General features: G+C 40.4%; 1 protein-coding gene across 1 annotated transcript in view; it reads left to right on the forward strand.

Annotated features, from left to right (window-relative positions):
- Positions 1-1,534: 1,534 nt before the first annotated feature.
- The window catches only part of JMY (junction mediating and regulatory protein, p53 cofactor), a gene marked incomplete at its 5' end in the record, with an annotated part of 73,425 nt that continues 52,029 nt past the window's right edge, over positions 1,535-22,930 (forward strand). The window contains one exon of the mRNA XM_082651162.1: positions 1,535-2,575. Coding sequence (XP_082507288.1) covers positions 1,535-2,575 — 1,041 coding nt within the window. The remainder of the gene's footprint in view (positions 2,576-22,930) is intronic.

A 22,930-nucleotide genomic window follows, 5' to 3' on the forward strand; every position in this document is an offset into this window, starting at 1 on the left:
AAAGCTTTTGGCTGTTTATTCAGATGTCAGGACAATACTGAAGTAAGTATGGCTAACAATGCCAGGTTAATCCAAATGGTCTTGCATATATTTTAGAAATATGGATAAAAGTAACAATTCCCATTGTACTTTACTGTGAATGCAGAATACCTGCAATATGAATTGGATACTAGCAGGAAAAAAAGAATGCCAATAATATAAACTAGATTATAAGATCCACTAGGCAATTTTAAGAATGTGTTTCGTCATAGTTCAGTATGAACAGAATTCTTCAGATCTACATGATTTTTTTTTTTTGGTATGTGCTTTCTGGTAACTTATAATTGAATACTATTTCAAAAGGCTCAAGTCAGTGATCTCACAACGAGGTTCACAGAACAGCACACAATGATGAATCCTGAAGCAATAAAACACTGATGAACTGAGATGTAAACATTCATACTATTGGGACATGACTGAATTTTCATTTAATTTAATTTTATTTTGGAGTTCTACTGAGTTGTCTTCAGACACCTTCCTTTCATATCTTAAACTGTATCGCAAGGGTGCTAGGAGAGAACCCAATAGTCTAGGGGATCCCAATAAAGTTTAGCACATAGTTCACATAACGTTACGGACTACTTTCTGAATATAGGAGTTACCCCTCTGGGTGAATGGAGGAAAATTTACACCTGAGAGTCCCTTTGAATGACTGGAGTTCAAAAATTCTCAGCTCCTCCACATTCGTTCTTCTTTTCCTGGGTTCGGAGGCCACCTGTCCCGCAGGGTACACCTGCCTCTCTCTGCGTGCGGATCACCAGCTCCAGAGCGCCGGAGTAGGAGGCTCAGTCGGAGGAAGAGAAGACTCAGGCGCGCGGCCGCGAGCAGGCGGGGGCGGGAGACGCAGAGAGGCGGGGCCGACGCGCGCGAGCGGGGTGTGCGCGCCTCCGCCGCCGCGTCACCAGCGTGCGGCACGTGCCCGTGTTTACGTCCCTCGTGGAGCCGCGACGTCAGCAGCCGAATGGCAACATTGTGGCGATACTGAGGCGCAGAGTTTAGGAGACGCGTCCCTCCGTCACGCCGGCTCCAGTGGGTCGGGAAGAAGAGGAGGGGCGGGGAGATCGGCCCGGGCGAGCGGCGGAGGCTCGCAAGCCGCCGGTCCCGACCACCTACCCGCCTGCGCGGCGCTAGGCAACCCGCGCCTCACCTCCGGAGCGCCGCAGACGCAGCACCGCGGCCTCGCTCGGGGGGCGGCCCGGGCGGGCGCGAGGCGCTGCCGCAGCGCAGGGCTTGTAAACAGATCCGGCCGCACGTGACCATGTGAACTACCTGCTCCTGCGACGCGTATTGTCTTTCCCGCGAGCCGCACCACAAAGGAGCGCGGTGGGTGCGAGTGCGAAGAGACTGGCGAGCGAGCGGGGAGAGCCGGCCGGCGCGCTAAGATGGCTGAAGGCTCCCGGCGAGGGTGAGCTGGGGGCGCGGTGCAGTCAGCCGGTGAGTCCTCGGGCGGGCAGGGCCGGCGGCGCCTTCCCCGCGGCCTGGCGCCGGAGCCACCATGTCGTTCGCGCTCGAGGAGACGCTCGAGTCGGACTGGGTGGCCGTGCGGCCCCATGTGTTCGACGAGCGCGAGAAGCACAAGTTCGTCTTCATCGTAGCCTGGAACGAGATTGAGGGCAAGTTTGCCATAACCTGCCACAACCGGACGGCCCAGAGGCAGAGAAGCGGCACCCGGGAGCAGGCAGGGGCGCGAGGGGGCGCTGAGCCTGGTGCACCCGCGTCCGACGGGACCCGGGGGCCGGGCAGCCCGGCGGGCAAGGGTCGCCCCGAGGCCACTGCCTCCGCGACTCTGGGCAGGAGCCCCGGGTCCCGGAGGCGCCCGGCCTGGGCGGAGGGAGGCTCTCCGCGGAGCGCGTGCAGCCTTCGGGGGGACCCACTGCTGCGGAGTTCGGCCGGCAAAGGGGCGGAGAGCCCTCTCCGGAGCCTAGTGCGGGCCAACTCCAGCCCGGTCCGGAGGACATCTGGAGGCAGGGATGTGGCGGGGGCTGCGACTGCGGCAGCCCCGCCGGCGCCCAAGGAGGCGCCGGTGTCGTCGGTGCGGGTAGTGAGCGCCTGCGGGACGGTCACCGAGGAGATCGAGGTGCTGGAAATGGTTAGGGAGGACGAGGCGGACCCGGCGGCGCTGGCGCTCTCGGACGCTGAGCAGCCGCAGCCCGCCGCCGAGCTGGAGTCCCCGGCCGAGGAGTGCAGCTGGGCCGGGCTCTTCTCCTTCCAGGATCTGCGCGCGGTGCACCAGCAGCTGTGCTCCGTGAACTCGCAGCTGGAGCCGTGCCTGCCTGTGTTCCCCGAGGAGCCCTCGGGCATGTGGACGGTGCTGTTCGGGGGCGCCCCGGAGATGACCGAGCAGGAGATAGACACGCTGTGTTACCAGCTACAGGTTTACCTGGGTCACGGCCTGGACACCTGTGGCTGGAAGATCCTCTCCCAGGTACTCTTCACCGAGACCGATGACCCGGAGGAGTATTACGAAAGCCTTAGCGAGCTGCGGCAGAAGGGCTACGAAGAAGTGCTTCAGCGGGCCAGGAAGCGCATCCAGGAGGTAAGAACGTAGTCTGGGCTCCACTCATTGCTTTTGGTTCCTCCTCACTGCCGGAGGCTGGAGCCTCGGTCTAGGTTGTGCGCATTTGGGGCGCTTGTGTTTCTAGCTAGACAAGGGAAAAGGAATGGCTCCTGACCTATGTCCCCCTTTATTCCTTTCAATAGTGGGGAAAACCGTGGCTTTCCTTAGTTTGCTTTGTGAAGGAACTTTGATAAGTCTTTAGAGTTCTGCCTCCCACTTATCACATAGCTTCTATAAAGTGCTCTGTTTGCTACTAAGTACTGGTAGTAAGATTAAAGCCATTTAGCAGAAAGCTGTCCCATAAGTATAAGCTAAATGAGTGTTTCTCTTTGTCCCTGAAGTTGTTTCCAGCAATAATTGCCCAGATTATTAACCTTACTTTCCTGGCGTCATGCTCATTTATTCAAAATGGTTTGTCTTATGGAGCAAAAACGGTCAGTTTTTTGTCTCCATGTGTGATTTGGCAACTTAGGCAAATTTACAAATCATTTTCCTCCAGATGAGTGGCCTGTCCAAATGAAAAAGCCCCTACTGACAATTGGATGCAAATGGACTTTGAAAGGTTTTATACACACTCTAGGAATATAGCAAGTCTTTAAAGAGAGCTCATGTTTCACTCTTGTTTTAGGGAGAAAAAAGGCCCTGGGCAGGAATGTTTATTATGCTTTTGGACTTGAGAAGTAAAAGTAGTGCAAACACTTTTTCAAACGAATCTTTAAAATAACAGGAAACAATGGGAAAAGGTCTGAATGGTTATACACAGGGAGCTCTACGATGAGGAAAAGATATGTATAATTTGAGGTCATGTGTACTTATGAGCTTCTGCTGAAAAAACTACTAAAGAAGTACTCTCGTTCTCAAAGCAATTTATTATTTTTAGTATTAGTATCAATTGAGGTTGGAGTTGGGGTGGGGAAATGCCCCCTTTTATCGTGTTTATATTGCTGACATTGTGTTGTCATCTGTCAGCCTTGCCTATGTTTCTGTACTACTTGAATCCTATTAGTGCTAGGAAGCTGGAGCCTTCTGGTTTCTTCATAGAATATTATGAAGTCTTTGCTAGACTTAAGGATTTAGGAAATAATACTTTATTGCTTATCCCACAGTGCTCTCTTAAAACTTAGAGTGAATCCAGGTTTTGACTTCTGTTAGTTTACTTTATGCTAAACATCACCCATCATAGTATGATCCTGTAGTTCCAGGAATCTGTTTTTATTTCCCTTTTTATCATCTCATTTCTGGAGTCTGTGTTCTACCTTAAATCCTTTCTGGAAGGAAGTGACAAATCTTAAAATGGTCACATTCTCTTTAGAGTTTTCATAGTGACCCGTATTTCTTTTAAACTGCAAGAACAAAGTTATTCATTTTACAAGTATATATTATCCTTTTTTTAAAACTTTCTGTGTTTTAATCCCTGAATGATGTAGGTATGTCTGCTTTTAACTTTACTGATACTCAGAAAAAATAATTATTTCTGGTTATTTCATTCAAACTGGGTCAAAAATGAAGGCTGCTGAAAAATATAGTTTATTACAGTTTTCTAGAACTCATGTACTTTTTTGAAAAAGAGTATTTTTCCTAATTAAGGTTATATTGACCATAATGTTTTATTCTCTTCAACAGAGAAAATTTAAACTTTTAAAGAGTATTTTGTTTTGGGAAAAACTCTAAATGAAGTCTGTTCATTGAACATTAAATACATAAATTTTTGGTTCTTCGCTTAGTTGAACAGTATTTAAAAAATAGCTATCAAGGACAACAAATAGGTTCAGTTATAATGCCCACCCTGATTTCTACTGGAAGGTTATTTTGGAAGAAATTAAGCTCAGTAGGGGGAAAGGATTGCATGATTAATTAGTGATGTCTGCCATGGGTGTGACAGTGGGAGTGTATGGCATAACTGCCATATATTGTTTTCTTCCCCATCTGCTTAAATTTTTTGCTGTCTTAATAGTTCGCAGTACCATTTTTTTTGGTAAAATCGTTGTATAAGTTGTCATTTTATCAATTCTATTGAGTTAGTAATTATGTCTGAATCTTTTTTTTTTTTAATTTCCCAGTTCCACAATTCTTGTGGAATTGGTTATAGGTTTTTAAAAACTAGGTATATGTGGTAAATCAAACATATTCTTAGGTATGTGTTGCTGGAAAATTTGATCCTTTGGTCATGTTTTTCCTTCAATTTCTCTGAATCTGTTTTCCGGTTCTTTTTTCTACAGTCTTCCTTTTCCTATCCATTTAAAGGTTTCAGTTTAGAGACCACACCTATTTGTGCAAAATGGTCAGTAAATTGTGGAAGGAGGGTTTTTTTTTTTAATAGAACAGACTGTACAACGAGACTGTAAACTTCTCAAGGTCACCAGCCTTGACAGTATCATGGAATTCTCTTCTTTGCCACCCCTAGTTCAGGGCCACACATCTTGTGAGCACTCTTAATAACAGTGGACAAAGGACACCAGTTTTTGTTGTTGTTGTTGTTTTTTAGTGTTGCAGGAATTTAAAAGATTTAGAAGTGTCATTTTAATGTAAAGTTGTGAGTAAATAAAAATTTTGAGCTGATAAATGTAAATTCCTCAAGGACCATACTGTTTAAAAACAAGGAGAAAAATCTCTTAAAACTGTAAATACTGTACATAACTTCCTAAATAAGGAGTTGTTATCTGGGGTTGGTGAATTTCCTATAAATTGAGAGGAGCTATAGATGGACTTTAATGGAGTACCTTAAGTAGAATGCATAGGTGTCTGTATATGCATAGGCATAGTCACAGTTTTGGAGGGAAAGGCTTAAAGGTGTTCTTCAAAAAGAGCCTTAAAACCACAATTATAAATTATCTGCTTTGTAAGCTTAGGACATAACCTCTATTGGAATTTAATTTTTGGAATATATTTATGATTTAATATGGGGTTATAAGAAGTAGTCCTATATGTGTCTTGTGGAGTATTGAAGAATTAAACCTTAAGTTTTCTGCCAGAAGTTTTTATTAATGGTTTACAAATTTGGTCAGTTGACTAGTTTGTGAGGTGGTACAATTTATACAATATTAATGAAATTATTTTTATGACATAAGAATTGTAGATTGTGTACTACTTAGGGCTTTAATCTTGAGTGCAAATGAAATGTGAAATTTATTACATGGTAGGCTTGTCTTGGACTTTTACAAGGATTTACTGTAAGTAGTGCTATTTATATAGCAAGCACTAAATCCCTGAATGAATCGAGTGCCACCAAGGCCTCTTGGAATGGTTTCAGCAGTAGCCTTGGTTGTTGGTTAAAGCTGAGTATCATATCACAAGCCATACCATGGTTTACCTTTGATGACGTGGATTTTGTAAATAATGGTTTCAGTATAAGGACCACTATTGAAATGATTGTGGTCCTTTAGATAGTAAACCTTAACCATGACGGTAGGCTTGATTAAAATCTAAAAATCATTGTTCACTTTGGAATTTATGATGTTTACAAAACTGCTCAATTCTAACTTTTCCAGTTGAAACCACTGAGAGAAGCATGTGTTTTCAAAAGCAGCCATGTAAGGCACACAGTAGACAGAGCGTACTCTGTTTGGAGTCAGGAAAACCTGGGCTTGAATTAGTACTCATCACTTCTGTGACCTGTTTAGTTATTTAACCTCTTTAAAACAGAGAAATGGGGAAAATGCTTAAAGCATTTCCGAAGACTTAAGACATGAAAAAGTACCTAAAATGTGTTTGGCACTTATAAAGGAGGCTTCCAGAAAGTGTTGCTTCAAGGCAGTGTAAATATTGGCACTACTTAGGTATTGGGGCGCTTCACATTACCTATCCCCTTTCATCCTCCACTCTATCTTCTGAGACAGGTGGCATTTTATACATATTTTACTGAAGCAGAAGTTGAGATTTGGCCAATTTTAAACTGCTGAGCAGTGACGAAACTCAGAGATTCAAACTTGATTTGTCCTAATCCAGACATAGGCCTTTTCTACACATGCCTTGTTTCCCTGATGACATTAGAAAGGATGTCAGTCTCCGCACCTGAGAATGGGACGGTGGCATCAGTAATTTAAAATCTAGGCAGGGAAATAATGAACTTTTAAATTAAGGTAACTTGTTCGTTTTACTTCAAATTAATCATGATAGGCATAGTGTAGGGCATAGTCCACACGTTGTGTTTTAGAAGTAGGTTGCCTGGGGTGCAAGGATGGGTTTATGTTAGACAAGAGTGCCCAATCACTGTTTTCCTTTGTATTTTAAAATGACTATAAACAACTCCTGACTTGAATTGTTTAAGAGAAGGAGCAAGGAGCTCTATGAAGATTGTTTACTTATCACCCCTCTTCCCAATTATGACTTTACTAATTTTCCTGGAAAACTAAGATTAGCTATAAAACTCCAGAGCACTGCTGAAGCCCCAACTACAGACAGTCCCCGACTTAAGGTGGTTCAGTTTTAAGATGATATGAAAGTGATACCCATTCAGTAGGAACCGTATTTCAAATTTTGATCTTTTCCTGGGTACCTTACTCTTGTAACACTGGGCAGCACGCTGCAGCTCCCAGTCAGCCACAGGGTCAGTAGGGTAAAGAACCGTTCTGTGCCCATACAACCTTTCTGTTTTCACTTTCAGTACAGTATTCAATCAATTACATGAGATATTTAACACTTTATTATAAAATAAGCTTTTGTTAGATGATTTTTACCCAAGTGTAGGCTAATGTGAGTGTTCTGAGCATATTTAAGGTAGGCTAGCCTCAGCTATAATGTTCAGTGGGTTAGGTGTATTAAATGCAGTTCTGATTTACAATACTTTAAACTTATGATGGGTTTATCGGGCAGTAACCCCAGTGTAAGTCAAGGAAGATCTGTGTATACATTAGAGAAATGACAGTCGTTTAGGAGTCCTAGGATGCTGGTCTTTGGGCCAGTGAGCCACAACCCATGATTAGGTATAAATAGTAGAAGCAGTCTCAGGAAGGACATAATGTACTTAGTTGCAGAGGACAGAGCTGTTCTGCCTGGATATTTCCATGAACATGGTGCAAACTGCTCTTTTACTGTAAAACAGTTAAGGAATAATGAAGCTAAATGAATTTTGTGGGATTCTTGAAAGTTGTGATGAAAGACAACAGTTGTGATGAAAGACAACAACGTTGTTTTAACAGCTGGAAACTGTTAAAATAATGACTTAGATATTTATCTCTTTCTTCAATCCTATGTCCCAATGAACTTTTGGCCATTTGTCATATTACTGAAAAAAAAAAAGGTAGGTGTAGAAAAAAAGTTGAATATATGTTTCTCAGTTAGTGTTTCTGTAAAACAGAAACATGGAGGCTGGTGGCAGGATGGCAGCTTTCCTGGTAAATAATTTATGTGGTGGTTTCTCTGCTTGCCATTTAACATCACATGATTCCTGGCCCACCAGGTATTTCACAGACATGTTTCCTCCTTGCTAAAACAAGACCAACTTGGACAAATACTTTCGTAATGTGAGTACTTATCTTGTGTGTGTGTGTGTGTGTGTGTGTGTGTGTGTGTGTGTGTGTGTGTGTGTGTGTGTGTGTGTGTGTGTGTGTGTGTGTGTGTGTATGTGTTGAAGGGAGAAGGTGAGTGGGAGGTTTGGTTTGTCAGACATAACAGTTGTTGTGGTTGAATTAGCAATCTTCATTCCCAAAATCTTAACATGTAACTTTAGTCTCACTGTTCTCCATTGCTGCTTTATTTGACCTTTTATTGATTGTAGAATATTGTTGGAAGTGGTACTTGAAAGCACAGGGTGGCTTTCCATTGATGGTTAGATGTATGTGTGCTTATATTTTTGTAATGGGAAATTTCCCTGTGGCTCTTTTTACTACTCATTAATAGGCCAGGATCTGCTCCCTCTGAATCTACCCAGTTTCCTTAGTTGTCATAGGAGAAAAATTAAGTTGTATGAGTAAGAGACATAGGCAGTGAAGACTGAACAATAGTTCTTGGTGCTGTTTGTTTTTTGATAGAGGTGGTGAAGTTCATTTGGCTTTTCAAGCTTCTTGTAGGGGACTGTTAATACCAAGTAGCCTTAACACAGAGTTAAGTTACTAAAACTGCATAGGAGCAGAGAAGGATTCATTCAGCAAAAAGCTAGAAATTTTTGAGTTGTTTTCTTAAGTGTGGGGAATTGCCCTTATGCTGGTCCTTGAATTTTAAATTTTATATAGTTATAATTGCATATAATAGACTTTTCAGATTATAGTGAAGGTTTTGTATAATAGGCTATGAAATAAAAATAGGCCTTGTAAGCTAGACATTTTATAGAGAGTGGTCTTAAGGATAAATGAAGTTCATTTAATGATTTGGGGCTTTATTGTAACTTCTAAGGTTACAGTGAGGGTGATGGCTTGGGGCTTAGTTTATTCAACAAATGTTATTAGTGCAATGAAGTAATATAGGCACAGGGAGAATACAGTGATAAACAAGAATGATCATTTTCTTCAGGAAAAAAATTTTAATTAAAATTGGTTACCAAGTCATCCTGCTGCTAACAATTAGTTGAGGTAGGGTACTTTTTAAGAAATGTCTCACTACACTATCTTAATTAATGCTTAGTGGAAAGAAAATTTATTGAACATGGCTCAGGAAAATCTGTGTTTTTGTCCTAGTTGTGATACTAGTTGCTTGACCTTATGCTGTCACTTACCCTCTGTGGGCGTTAATTTCATGTTTGCAGAATGAAATTACAGTCTTCTTTTCCATAAGGATCCAGGGCAGTTTACAAACACAGTGTGGCAACTGTTGGGACCTGAGCCACTTGTTTTATGTGCTTGTATCCAGGTTTGGGTCCCTCTGCAGTAAGGTGACTGTCTAAGACATAGCACTTCTAATGTTGCTAGAGTTTCTTCAGGCTTTGAAAAAGCTCTGATTCATTTTTGGTACACGAGGGCACTGAAGCAGGCAGGAGTGGTGTTTCTGCCTGTTTTTTTTTTACTTGTTTTCTAGTCCTCACTTTGTTCATTATCATTACTTGAGGGTTTTTTGTGTGTGTGTGCTTTTCCCTATGGACTTTATTGTTAAAACTGCTTTCCCATTATTTTTTTGATAACTGGCTGAAGTTACACTTACAAAACCGTTTAATTACTAAAATTATTTCTGAAAGCCATTCTTCCTCTTCACCTTGCTATCTGAGTCTGTCCCGTCTTTACTGACTCTTAACAGGGTAATAACTGGGGCAACCAATATGTAGAGACGTATGTGAGGCTCTAGGTTTTTTTTGTTGTTTTTTTTTTAATTGATTCATTAGTTAATGTATTTGTTTGGCAGCGTTGGGTTTTCGTTGCTGTGCACGGGCTTTCTCTTGTTGCGGCGAGCAGGGGCTACTCTTCGTTGCCCTCTATGGGCTTCTCATTCTGGTGGCTTCTCGTTGTGGAGCACGGGCTCTAGGCGGGTGGGCTTCAGTAGTTGCAGCACATGTGCTCAGTAGTTGAGCACGCAGGGTCAGTAGTTGTGGCACACGGTCTTGGTTGCTCTGCGGCATGTGGGATCTTCCCGGATCAGGGCTCGAACCTGTGTCCCCTGCGTTGGCAGGCAGATTCTCAACCACTGTGCGACCAGGAAAGTCCTGAGGCTCTAGTTTTTAATGATCACAATAACTAATTTTTATTGAATGCTTCCTGTGGGTCAAGCACTGTGCAGACGTATTTAAATATTGATACATTAAGTTAGCATGTTGATAGGAGTTAAGAGGTAGGGTTCAAGTGAGTTTGAGCCCTGCTCCTCCACTTAATAGCTTTATGTATTTGGGCCCACCTAATTCTCTCAGTGCCTTAGCTTCCTCATGTGTAAAGTGAGGAGAATAATACTGCTGCCTCATAGAGTGATTTAAAAGTAGCATTTATGTAAGGTACTTAGAACAGTGCCATTTACTCAATAAACACTTGATAAATGTTAACTCTTATTAATATTAATCTTCATATCAACCTAACAGGTAGGGATTTTACAATAGAGGAAACAGGTTCAAAGCAATTAGATAAACTTGCCTAAGATAACATATCTGTGTAAGAGAACCAGATTCAAATCCATGCCTGATTCCAGCTGGTTTTCTTAACCACTAGACTATCTTCACCCCTGTAGAAAGGGAATAAGGCTAACTGATAAACTTAGCCTTTGTCAAATTGAAATACATGGTTAATGTCTCATCATTGGACAGAAACATTAACAGTGTCTGGCTGATGACTTTTTTTGGGCCTTTGTCAAATTGAAGTACATGGTTAATGTCTCATCATTGGACAGAAACATTAACAGTGTTTGGCTGATGACTGTTTTTGGAAAACCTTGATTATGTTCATATACTGTAACCAACCATGTTGTCTGTCATTGGAGAACATTGTAATCCCAGAGGAGGTGAATTTAAATTTGTGCATGTATGATACATAAAACTCTAATGTGAGACAGAATGCATATGTCTTTCTTATACAGACTCATAAAAATAATTTTCCTGTAACCACAGGAAGAATAAATATTACACTGATGTTTAAATATCTGTTGTAATTTCTGTTCTATATTAAGCTAGCTAAGGGTGAGTTGGTTTAGATGGTGTGATAATAGCTTACTTTCGAGAAAATTTATTTTCTCCTCTAAACATTTCCTGATACTTTTTCCCCCCACAGTAGAAATAGGGAATTTGGTGTATTTTAAGGTAAGACCTGAAATCTACCTCGTTTCTCATGCTGTTTATTCCCATTTCAAACAATTGGTACATAACTTTGAATAGTTAATATTATACTCCCCTTCCCCTCATAACTATACTAAATAATTATCTTACTTTTCTGGCTAGGCAGAGGAGGAAGGCAGTTAAGGATGTTAACTCTCTTGATATATTTTCAGTTGGAAATCCTGCCTCCTTTTTTTTCCCTTTTATATTAGGTGATGTGAGTTTGGGTATTGGGGTTGCCAAATGAAAATGAAAGGTTATGCCAAGTAGGGTTAGAGAAAGGGAGTTTGGGATTGACATGTACACACTGCTGTATTTAATATAGATAACCAACAAAGATCTACTGTATAGCACAGGGAACTCTGCTCAATACTCTGTAATAACCTAAATGGAAAAAGAATTTGAAGAATAGATACATGTACTATATGTATAACTGAATCACTTTGCTGTACACCCGAAACTAACACAACATTGTTAATCAACCATACTCCAATATAAAATTAAAAAAAAAAAGAAATGGAGGATTAAGAGAGAAAGGGACAAGAATTAACTTTAGCAATAGCTGAACATGCATTATTTTGGTAAAAGGAAATTATGTGCCAGCTCACAGTGAAGCCTGTCAAGGTGCTTGATTTTTGTAAACAGTGTGTTAAAAGGTCTCTGGCTCCCTGGAGGGCCTTGGAGTTTGCTCTTGAGCAGGTTTTACTCTATATGTGAAGTGCTATGAGACCTAAAACTTGAAAGAAAAAAAAACTTATTTATTTTTATTGAGTTATAATTGATTTTCAATATTATATTAGTTTCAGGTGTACAACATAGTGATTCAAAATTTTTGTAGATTATACTCCATCTAAAGTTGCTGTAGGACTTTCCTGGTAGCACAGTGGTTAAGAATCCGCCTGCCAGTGCAGGGGACATAGGTTCGATCCCTGGTCTGAGAAGATCCCACAGACCATGGAGCAACTAAGCCCGTGTGCCACAACTACTGAGCCTGTGCTCTAGAGCCTGCAAGCCACAACTACTGAGCCCGTGTGCCACAACTGTTGAAGCCCGCACACCTAGAGCCTGTGCTCTGCAACGAGAGAAGCCCCCGCTCACTACAACTAGAGAAAGCCCGCGCACAGCAACGAAGACCCAATGCAGCCAAAAATAAATAAATAAATTTATATATAAAACAAAAATTTACTGTAAAATATTAGCTATGTTCCCTTTGCTGTACAGCATATCCTTGTAGCTTATTTACTTTATACATAATACTTTGTCCCTTTTAATCCCCTTACCTCTATTTCCCATCCCCCTTGCCCTCTCCCCACTGGTAACCACTAGTTTGTTCTCTATATCTCTGAGTCTGTTTCTTTTTTTTTGTTATGTTCATTCCTTTGTTTTATTTTTTAGACTCCATATATATGTGATATCATACCGTATTTGTCTTTGCTGAGTTGTTTTACTAAGCATAATACCCTCCAGGTCCATCCATGTTGTTCAGATGGCAAAATTTCATTTTTTTAAAATGGCTGAGTATTATTCCATTGTATATATATTTCATCGTATTTTCAGTCTTCCTAGACCCAGAAGATTGGTATCATTCACGTAAGGGAAAGATGATAGACTGGTTATGAGTAGGGACAAATAAGGTAGTGGTTAAGAGCTTGAGTTAAGCTGTGGAGGATTCACTTCTGTCTTTCACCAGCTACCTAACTTTAGGCAAGTTCTGGTTCTTTGCCTCTGGTTCTTTGTAAAATGGCATAATAGTTATACCTACATCACTGTGTTATATGTACGTACTGATTAGTAAATGCATACTGATTCAGAAATGTTAAATATGAATTTTAGAACTGAAGAACTATGGAGTCATTCATGCATTGGTTACTGCTTTCTCATGTTGCTCCTACACCCACTTTAGTTTAATCTCACTGTTTCATCCTTGGACTATTTCAAGGATGAAAATATTGAAACTATTCAATAGTTTGAATAGTTTGGATGTATGGACTATTTCATCTCACTATTTCATCCTTAGCTCCCCTTCAGTGTCTTCCTTGCATTGTAGCCTTTGTATACCTTGCTCCCAAACTATTTTATGATGTGGACCATTTTTAAAGTCTTTATTGAATTTGTTACAATGTTGCTTCTGTTTTATGTTTTGGTTTTTTGGCCCTGCGGCATGTGGGATCCTAGCTCCCCGACCAGGGATCGAACCTGCACCCCCTGCATTGGATGGCAAAGTCTTAACCACTGGACCACCACGGAAGTTCCCCAAACTATTTTAAAGCATTACTTTGCACATCTTCATACCCAACTCTTTAGCTGTAACATACACACACCAAACCAAACTCCTCCATTGCTTACCATTGTCCTGTGAACAGATTCCAAATTCCTGACATTCAGAGTCACGCATATTTTGGTTAGCTTGCCAGTCTCTTATCTCTTTCTCTGCTCTACGTGAACCTTTCATTATTCTAGTCAAGCTCTTTTACCCATTATTCACTGAGCTCACTGTACACCATGCTCCATTGTATAGGACACCCACCCCACCCATGTTGTCATTCTTTTGTCTAAGTTCCACCCTTCTTTCCAGGGCCAGGTCAGGTGCCCTTCCTGAAGAAAGTCATTTCTGACCACTGTCAGAAACCAGAGGACTTGCTGTCAGAAATTCGGAGATCAGAGAGGCCTTATGTTACATACGGTTCATATCATGCATAACTGCTGCCCTGGTTTTTCTCCTTATGGACCCCTTCTACCCTTTAAAATGCATTTAACCAGGAGACAGAGATGGGGTTTGTTGTTAGTTTTTTCTAATGCCTGAATTCCCCAGTGTTTCTGTACACAGCAGGTGCTCGGTAGATGTTTTTTGATATGTTATAAAGGTGGTTTCTGTGTATGACATGTATACATGTACCTAACATTTTTTTTTTTTTTTTGCGGTAAGCGGGCCTCTCACTGTTGTGGCCTCTCCTGTTGCAGAGCACAGGCTCCGGACGCGCAGGCTCAGCGGCCATGGCTCACGGGCCCAGCCGCTCCGCGGCATGTGGGATCTTCCTGGACCGGGGCACGAACCCGTGTCCCCTGCATCGGCAGGTGGACTCTCAACCACTGCGCCACCAGGGAAACCCACATGTACCTAACATTTTAATTAAAGGTGTCTCCTCCCCAGGAGTAAAATGAAGTCAAATTTGCCACTCACCTATGAAGTGAAGAATCTGAAAACCAATTTTTATTTATTTTTTATTTTTTTTTGCAGTACGTGGGCCTCTCACTGCTGTGGCCTCTCCCGTTGCGGAGCACAGGCTCCGGACGCGCAGGCTCAGTGGCCATGGCTCACGGGCCCAGCCGCTCCGCGGCATGTGGGTTCTTCCCGGACCGGGGCACGAACCCATGCCCCCTGCATCGGCAGGCAGACTCTCAACCACTGTGCCACCAGGGAAGCCCTGAAAACCAATTTTTAAAATATCAGAATGGGCCATTACTGTCAGTAGCCCTTACACTTTGTAAAATTGGATTTCAGCATTAACAGTTGTTGACAATCAGTGATTAACATAGAAATAACAAAAATGATTGAAACAAGAACAGAATTGAGCAGTACTTTGTGAATGTGGAAAATGTGTGTGGCATTGGTCCTTACTTGACAGTTGGGGAAACAAGTCACCTAGACCTAAGGGCAGTTCCTAGGGCCACAGATCCAATTTCATTGCTGGTATAGGCCTCTCCCATCTGAGAACCTCATTGCTAGTCTTGAGTCACCCTTTTCCACAAACAGATGATTGTTTGCATGTCTTAATAATTAATGATGATATTATTTGTAGATTTTTATGTTGCTTCTTAAACATCTTTTTTTTTTTGGCTGTGTTGGGTCTTTGTTGCTGCGCACCGGCTTTCTCTAGTTGCAGCGAGCAGGGGCTACTCTTCGTTGTGGTGCACGGGCTTCTCATCGCGTTGGCTTCTCTTGCTGCGGAGCACGGGTTCTAGGTGCGAGGGCTTCAGTAGTTGTGGCTCGCAGGCCCCTAGAGCTCATGGGGGGTGTCAGTTGCGGAGCATGGGCTCAGTAGTTGTGGTGCACAGGCTTACTTGCTCTGTGGCATGTGGGATCTTCCTGGACCAGGGATCAAATCCATGTCTGCTGCATTGGCAGGCGGATTCTTAACCACTGCACCACCAGGGAAGTCCTAAACATCTTTTTTTTTTTCTTTTTTCCTGGCTGTACCTCGAGGCATGTGGGATCTTAGTTCCCAGACCAGGGATCGAACCCACACCCTGTGCAGTGGAAGCACAGAGTCTTTAATCACTGGACCACCGGGGAAGTCCCTAAACATCTTATTAATTAAGGGGAAAAAAATGAGGCGCTCTTTGGGGATTGACACATTAAAGTAGGAAGAAAGTTATGAAACTCTGCTCAGGAGAGAGTTTAGCTTCTAAATTTTTTACCTAGGACTTCAGAAATTATTCTAGGATCTTCAAGGATAGTGGCAGTCCTATAATCCTGAAGTCAGAAAGAGGACTCTAGAACTAACTCTGATTGGCACGGTACAGGATGGGGACTCCACAGTTAAGCACAGGAGGTGCTCTTTTTCCCTCCTGTATTTGTAACTTTTCACTGGGTTAGAAGCCAAGTTGAATAGGATTAGGGAAGGGAGTAAATGGCACAAGGTAGTTTTGTTCTTTCTCTGTTGCAGTGGTTAGGGTTAGGGGAGTCTTGAAAGAAATTATTTAAAAGCTGTTGTCACTATCTCCTTTAACAACCTGATGAAAGTTGTGGGTCCTTGCCCTAGAGAAATTTTGCAATAAGCAGAGCTTTGTTTCAAAAATCAGTGTAGGTTAAAAGCTTAGTTTTTATCAGGTTAGATCAGGGGAGGCAAAAAAGTGTCCATTAGGAAAGCTGGAAAGAAGGGTAAGGGAGAAGTGTTCTACTTATTAGGCTAATATATTTAATTAATGCTTTATATAATTCTGCTTCATTTCTTTTAAGTGAATCGGTAGAGCAAAATAACTTTCTAAAATTGCATTAGAGATGTGTCAGATTTGGAAACAAATAATTCAGCTCTTTACTTTCAGCCCCTGTTCCCGCCTGTCCTCCTTTCCTCTGCATCCTGTAGTGAGCTTGTATTGGGTGCAGTTGAGCCCTTCTGAAATCATCCTTTGCAGGCATGTTGTATTCTCAGATACATCTGCGTTCTGACTCCGTTTGTGTCCATCAATGAATCTTCTCAAATTAGCAAACAGCATTTTCTCCATTTTAAATTCAGGCCTTCACTGTACATCCCAAACATCCTTAATCCTAAGCAAGCTGCCTCTCTTTCCAATTTCTTTGTACGCTTTTTTGTGTGTATTATTTATAGCACCTTTTACATTTCACAGTTCATAACCTGCAGATAGCCACAGTTCAGTTTATTTAGTCCCTGGATTTAGTCAGCTTTAGTTAGCAAAATAGAAAATTAAATACGTTACTATAACAGGTTGTGATTATATTTTACAGTTGAATTCTTTTATCTGAGTTTATAGGAAATGGTTTAGACTAAACAGTGTAATGCTTAGTAAATTGCATCTTTTGACATTTTAAAATACATTTCCTTTAAGATTATTTTCGGATCCTTAGATTAAAATAGATTGCGAGTAGAAGCTATAATTGGTTTTTAGGTAATCGAATGTTAGAAAAACATGAAACTTTATAGCAAAGAAGACAAATTAATAAATTAGCAGTGTTAGGTGAGATGCCTTGAGCTTCTCTGCAGGAGTATTAAGTTTAGTTGGTTCATAATAGCTTTGCAGAAGTACTGCTCTGTTGATCAAAGGCATTTGGGAAATAAATAAATGTTAATATTTGAATAGAATAACTGATTTTCTTTCTTGTGGTTGCATGTCTGTGTAGAGTCCTATTATGATTTAATTAACAAGCATATAGTGACTTGATGTTTTTGTGTTGGTACAAAATAGTATCTAAACTGTTTGTTGCGTTATATTTACTTTAGTGTCTCTGTAAGAAGAGCTCAAAGAAGCTTAGTATTTGAGGATTGTCTTACTGATGAATCCTGTCATTTGAGTGCTTGTAAATGGCTCGGGGAAATTTATTATTGAGGGACGTTGCTACCATGTTGGGTTTTTTCTTATTCTTTTAACAGTTTTGCTATTCCTAGGACTCGGTAGAAAATCAACGTAAATGTTCCATTTTCAAGTGGAATAAAAAATAAAGGGCTTCTGTGAATGCACATTTTCTTGCAAGGAGAGAATTATTGCCTTTATTAATACTATAAAAAGATAGTTTAGGGAATTCCCTGGAGGTCCAGTGACTAGGACTCCGTGCTTTCACTGCTGAGGGTTCGGGTTCGATCTCTGGGGGACTAAGATCCCACAAGCTGCAAGGCGTGGCCAAAAAAAAAAAATTCATGATTCATTGTAAAGATTACCATTGTTTTGCTGCTATTATACACTCACCTCACCCCCACCCCCCCATTTTCTTGTCCTGTTCTTCCTTAATCTGGTTATTTTATTTCTGACGTGCTGCAGCCTTGGTGTTAAGCCATGGTGGAGGTGAGCACCTTTGCCACGAGTTAGAACTGATTTCTGGGACTTGAGAAGAGTGTCGTGATTAGAAATTGATTATTCACACAACTGCTATTACTTTCATAATCCTCCTTTTCAATTGTAGCTTAAAATAGATGACAACACATGACTTAGCTACTTATGAATAATTAGGTGAGCAAAGGAAGAGAAGTGTGTATCATTTTCATATTTCTCATACTTTAGTAAAAGTTATATGTGTAGTTTTGGATATTGTGGCAAAGGGGATAATTTAATTTTCCTTTTTTGATGTGTAAGCCAGGATACTTTTGGGGTGGGAAAGTGAAGAAGAAATAGAGTATAAGACTTTCCTTTTAAAAAAAGAGTGTATTTACTTGATAGATCATGATTGAAAAGTGGAATGTAAACCCAGCTCCTTCCCCCATCTCCTCATCTCTTCAGAGGCACCTCAGAGGCAGTCACCCATAAGTTTCTTGTGTGTCTTGCAGATTCAGTTACATGTACAAAGACATAGAGTATATATATGTCCTATTTTCCGCCTTTAAGCAACTCAAATGGTAGCATGTTATATATATCTTGGGTTTTTTTTCCTCAATAAACACTATTTCTTCCAGTTGCTAGATAATGCTCCATTGAATCGATTTGGTTTGGTATATAGGTTTTTCCTGATCTTTTGCTGTTGAAATAGCATATCTTTTCCCACATGTGCATGTATATCTACAGGATAAAGTTCTGTAAGAGGAATTGCTGGGTCAAAGAGAAATATGCATTTTGTTGAAATTGCTTTCTGTAGAGGATGTATCAATTTACACTTTTTCAAACAAAAGGAGGAGGTTGCTGTTTGTTTCTGTATCCTTTTAAACACAAGACTGTATTTTCAAAACCTTTTGATCTTATCCATGAAAAGTTTCAGTTTGTGATTTATTTTGAGGTATGAATGAGTCTTCATTTGTTCAGGAGTAATTTCTGTGAACTCATTCATTCCATTTTTTACCTATTTGTTGTTTAGTTTGTTTTGATCTTGGAAATTGTCTATATTGCAAATATTTTTCCCATTGTTATTTGTTTCTTGATTTCGTTTTTTTGTCTGTAGCCAGATGATTTTGTTCTTTGCATTTAAATTGTTGACACTGCTGTAATTTATTTTGGTGTAAGGAATAAGGTGGGAATCCAACTTTTTTTTATTCCTGACTAAATGACAATTATCACAAACATTTCTTGAATGATTCATGCTTATTGTGCAGTAAACTTTCATATATCTGAACTCTTTACTACTTCATTGTACTTGGTGCTTATATTAAATATTTATGCTACCTGGTAGGCCATTGCCTTTCTCCACAATTACTCTTTATAAAAAAATTGTGGGGCGGGGGGAACTTCCCTGGTGGTACAGTGGTTAAGACTCCATGCTTCCAATGCAGGGGGCACGGGTTCGATCCCTGGTTGGAGAACTGAGATCCCACATGCCTAACAGCACAGCCAAAAAAAAAATTATTTTTTTGCTATTTTATTCTCTTATTTTTCCATGTAAACTTTATTTTTTTAACATCTTTATTGGAGAATAATTGCTTTACAATGGTGTGTTAGTTTCTGCTATTCACTGCTATAACAAAGTGAATCAGCTATACATATACATACATCCCCATATATCCTCCCTCTTACATCTCGCTCTCACCCTCCCTATCCCACACCTTCAGGTGGACACAAAGCACCGAGCTGATTGCCCTGTAATATGCGGCTGCTTCCCACTAGCTGTCTATTTTACATTTGGTAGTGTATATATGTCCATGCCACCCTCTCACTTTGTCCCAGCTTACGCTCTCCCCACCCGCGTCCTCATGTCCATTCTCTATGTCTGCGTCTTTATTCCTGTCCTGCCCCTAGGTTCTTCAGAACCTTTTTTTTTTTAGATTCCATATATATGTGTTAGCATATGGTATTTGTTTTTCTCTTTCTGACTTACTTCACTCTGTATGACAGTCTCCAGGTCCATCCACCTTGCTACAAATGACCCAATTTCGTTTCTTTCTATGGCTGAGTAATATTCCATTGTATATATGTGCCACATCTTCTTTATCCATTCATCCAATGATGGACACTTAGGTTGCTTTCATGTCCTGGCTATTGTAAATAGAGCTGCAATGAACACTTTGGTACATGACTCTTTTTGAATTATGGTTTTCTCAGGGTATATGCCCAGTAGGGGGATTGCTAGGTTGTATGGTAGTTCTATTTATAGTTTTTTGAGGAACCTCCATGCTGTTCTCCATAGTGGCTGTATCAATTTATATTCCCAGCAACAGTGCAAGAGGGTTCCCTTTTCTCCACACCCTCTCCAGCATTTATTGTTTGTAGATTTTTTGATGATGACCATTCTGACTTGGTGTGAGGCGATACCTCATTGTAGTTTTGATTTGCATTTCTCTAATGATTAATGTTGTTGAGCATCCTTTCATGTGTTTGTTGGCAATCTGTATATCTTCTTTGGAGAAATGTCTATTTAGGTCTTCTGCCCATTTGGATTGGGTTGTTTGTCTTTTTGATATTGAGCTGCATGAGTTGCTTGTATATTTTGGAGATTAATCCTTTGTCAGTTGCTTCATTTGCAAATATTTTCTCCCATTCTGAGGGTTGTCTTTTCGTCTTGTTTATGGTTAACTGTGCAAAAGCTTTGAAGTTTCATTAGGTCCCATTTGTTTATTTTTGTTTTTATTTCCATTTCTCTAGGAGGTGGGTCAAAAAGGGTCTTGCTGTGATTTATGTCATAGAGTGTTCTGCTTATGTTTTCCTCTAAGAGTTTTATAGTATCTGGCCTTACATTTAGGTTTTTAATCGATTTTGAGTTTATTTTTGTGTATGGTGTTAGAAAGTGTTCTAATTTCATTCTTTTACATGTAACTGTCCAGTTTTCCCACACCACCTATTGGAAGATGCTGTCTTTTCTCCATTATATATTCTTGCCTCCTTTATCAAAGATAAGGTGACCATATGTGTGTGAGTTTATCTCTGGGCTTTCTATCCTGTTCCACTGATCTATATTTCTGGTTTTGTTCCAGTACCATACTGTCTTGATTACTGTCACTTTGTAGTATAGTCTAAAGTCAGGGAGCCTGATTCCTCCAGCTCCATTTTTCTTTCCCAAGATTGCTTTGGCTATTCGGGGTCTATTGTGTTTCCATACAAATTGTGAATTTTTTTGTTCTAGTTCTGTGAAAAATGCCATTGGTCATTTGATAGGCACTGCATTGAATCTGTAGATTGCTTTGGGTAGTAGAGTCATTTTCACAATGTTGATTCTTCCAACCCAGGAACACGGTATATCTCTCCATCTGTTTGTATCATCTTTAATTTCTTTCATTAGTGTCTTATAGTTTTCTCCATACAGGTCTTTTGTCTCCTTAGGTAGGTTTATTCCTAGATTTTTAAAATTCTTTTTGTTGCAATGGTAAATGGGAGTGTTTCCTTAATTTCTCTTTCAGATTTTTCATCATTAGTGTATAAGAATGCAAGAGAGTTCTGTGCATTAATTTTGTATCCTGCTACTTTACCAAATGCATTGATTAGCTCTAGTAGTTTTCTGGTAGCATCTTTAGGATTCTCTACGTATGGTATCATGTCATCCGCGAACAGTGACAGTTTTACTTCTTCTTTCTGATTTGGATTCCTTTTATTTCTTTTTCTTCTCTGATTGCTGTGGCTAAAACTTCCAGAACTATGTTGAATAATAGTGGTGAGGATGGGCAACCTTGTCTTGTTCCTGATGGTTTCAGTTTTTCACCACTGAGAACGATGTTGGCTCTAGGCTTGTCATATATGGCCTTTTTTATGTTGAGGTAAGTTCCCTCTATGTCTACTTTCTGGAGGGTTTTTATCATAAATGGGTGTTGAATTTCGTCAAAAGCTTTTTCTGCGTCTATTGAGATGATCGTATGGTTTTTCTCCTTCAATTTGTTAATATGGTGTATCACATTGATTGATTTGCATATATTGAAGAATCATTGCATTCCTGGAATAAACCCCACTTGATCATGATGTATGATCCTTTTAATGTGATGTTGGATTCTGTTTGCTAGTATTTTGTTGAGGATTTTTGCATCTATGTTCATCAGTGACATTAGCCTGTAGTTTTCTTTTTTTGTGACATCTTTGTCTGGTTTTGGTATCAGGGTGATGGTGGCCTTGTAGAATGAGTTTGGGAGTGTTCTTCCCTCTGCTATACTTTGGAAGAGTTTTGAGAAGGATAGCTGTTAGCTCTTCTCTAAATGCTAGAATTCTCCTGTGAAGCCATCTGGTCCTGGGCTTTTGTTTGTTGGAAGATATTTAATGACAGTTTCAATTTCAGTGCTTGTGATTGGTCTGTTTATATTTTCTATTTCTTCCTGGTTCAGTCTCGGAAGGTTGTGCATTTCTAAGAATTTGTCCATTTCTTCCAGGTTGTCCTTTTTATTGGCACAGAGTTACTTGTAGTAATCTCTCATGATCCTTTGTATTTCTGCAGTGTCAGTTGTTATTTCTCCTTTTTCATTCCTATTGATTTGAGTCTTCTCCCTTTTTGTCTTGATGAGTCTGGCTAATGGTTTATCAATTTTGTTTATCTTCTCAAAGAACCAGCTTTTAGTTTTATTGATCTTTGCTATCGTTTCCTTCATTTCTTTTTCATTTATTTCTGATCTCATCTTTATGATTTCTTTCCTTCTGCTAACTTTGGGTTTTTTTTTTTTTGGTTCTTCTTTCTCTAATTGCTTTAGGTGTAAGGTTAGGTTGTTTATTTGAGATGTTTCTTGTTTGTTGAGGTAGGATTGTATTGCTATAAACTTCCCTCTTAGAACTGCTTTTGCTGCGTCCCATAGGTTTTGGGTCCTCGTGTTTTCATTGTCATTTCTTTCTAGGAATTTTTTGATTTTCTCAGTGATCTCTTGGTTATTAAGTAGTGTATTGTTTAGCCTCCATGTGTTTGTATTTTTTACAGATTTTTTCCTGTAATTGATACCTAGTCTCATAGCGTTTTGGTCGGAAAAGATACTTGACACGGTTTCACGTTTCTCAAATTTACCAAGGCTTGATTTGTGACCCAAGATATGATCTATCCTCGAGAATGTTCCATGAGCAGTTGAGAGGAAAGTGTAATATGCTGTTTTTGAACAGAATGACCTATAAATATCAAT

This window comes from Grampus griseus, assembly GCF_964374135.1.
Source record: "Grampus griseus genome assembly, chromosome: 3".
In the NCBI taxonomy this organism is placed as follows: Eukaryota; Metazoa; Chordata; class Mammalia; order Artiodactyla; family Delphinidae; genus Grampus; species Grampus griseus.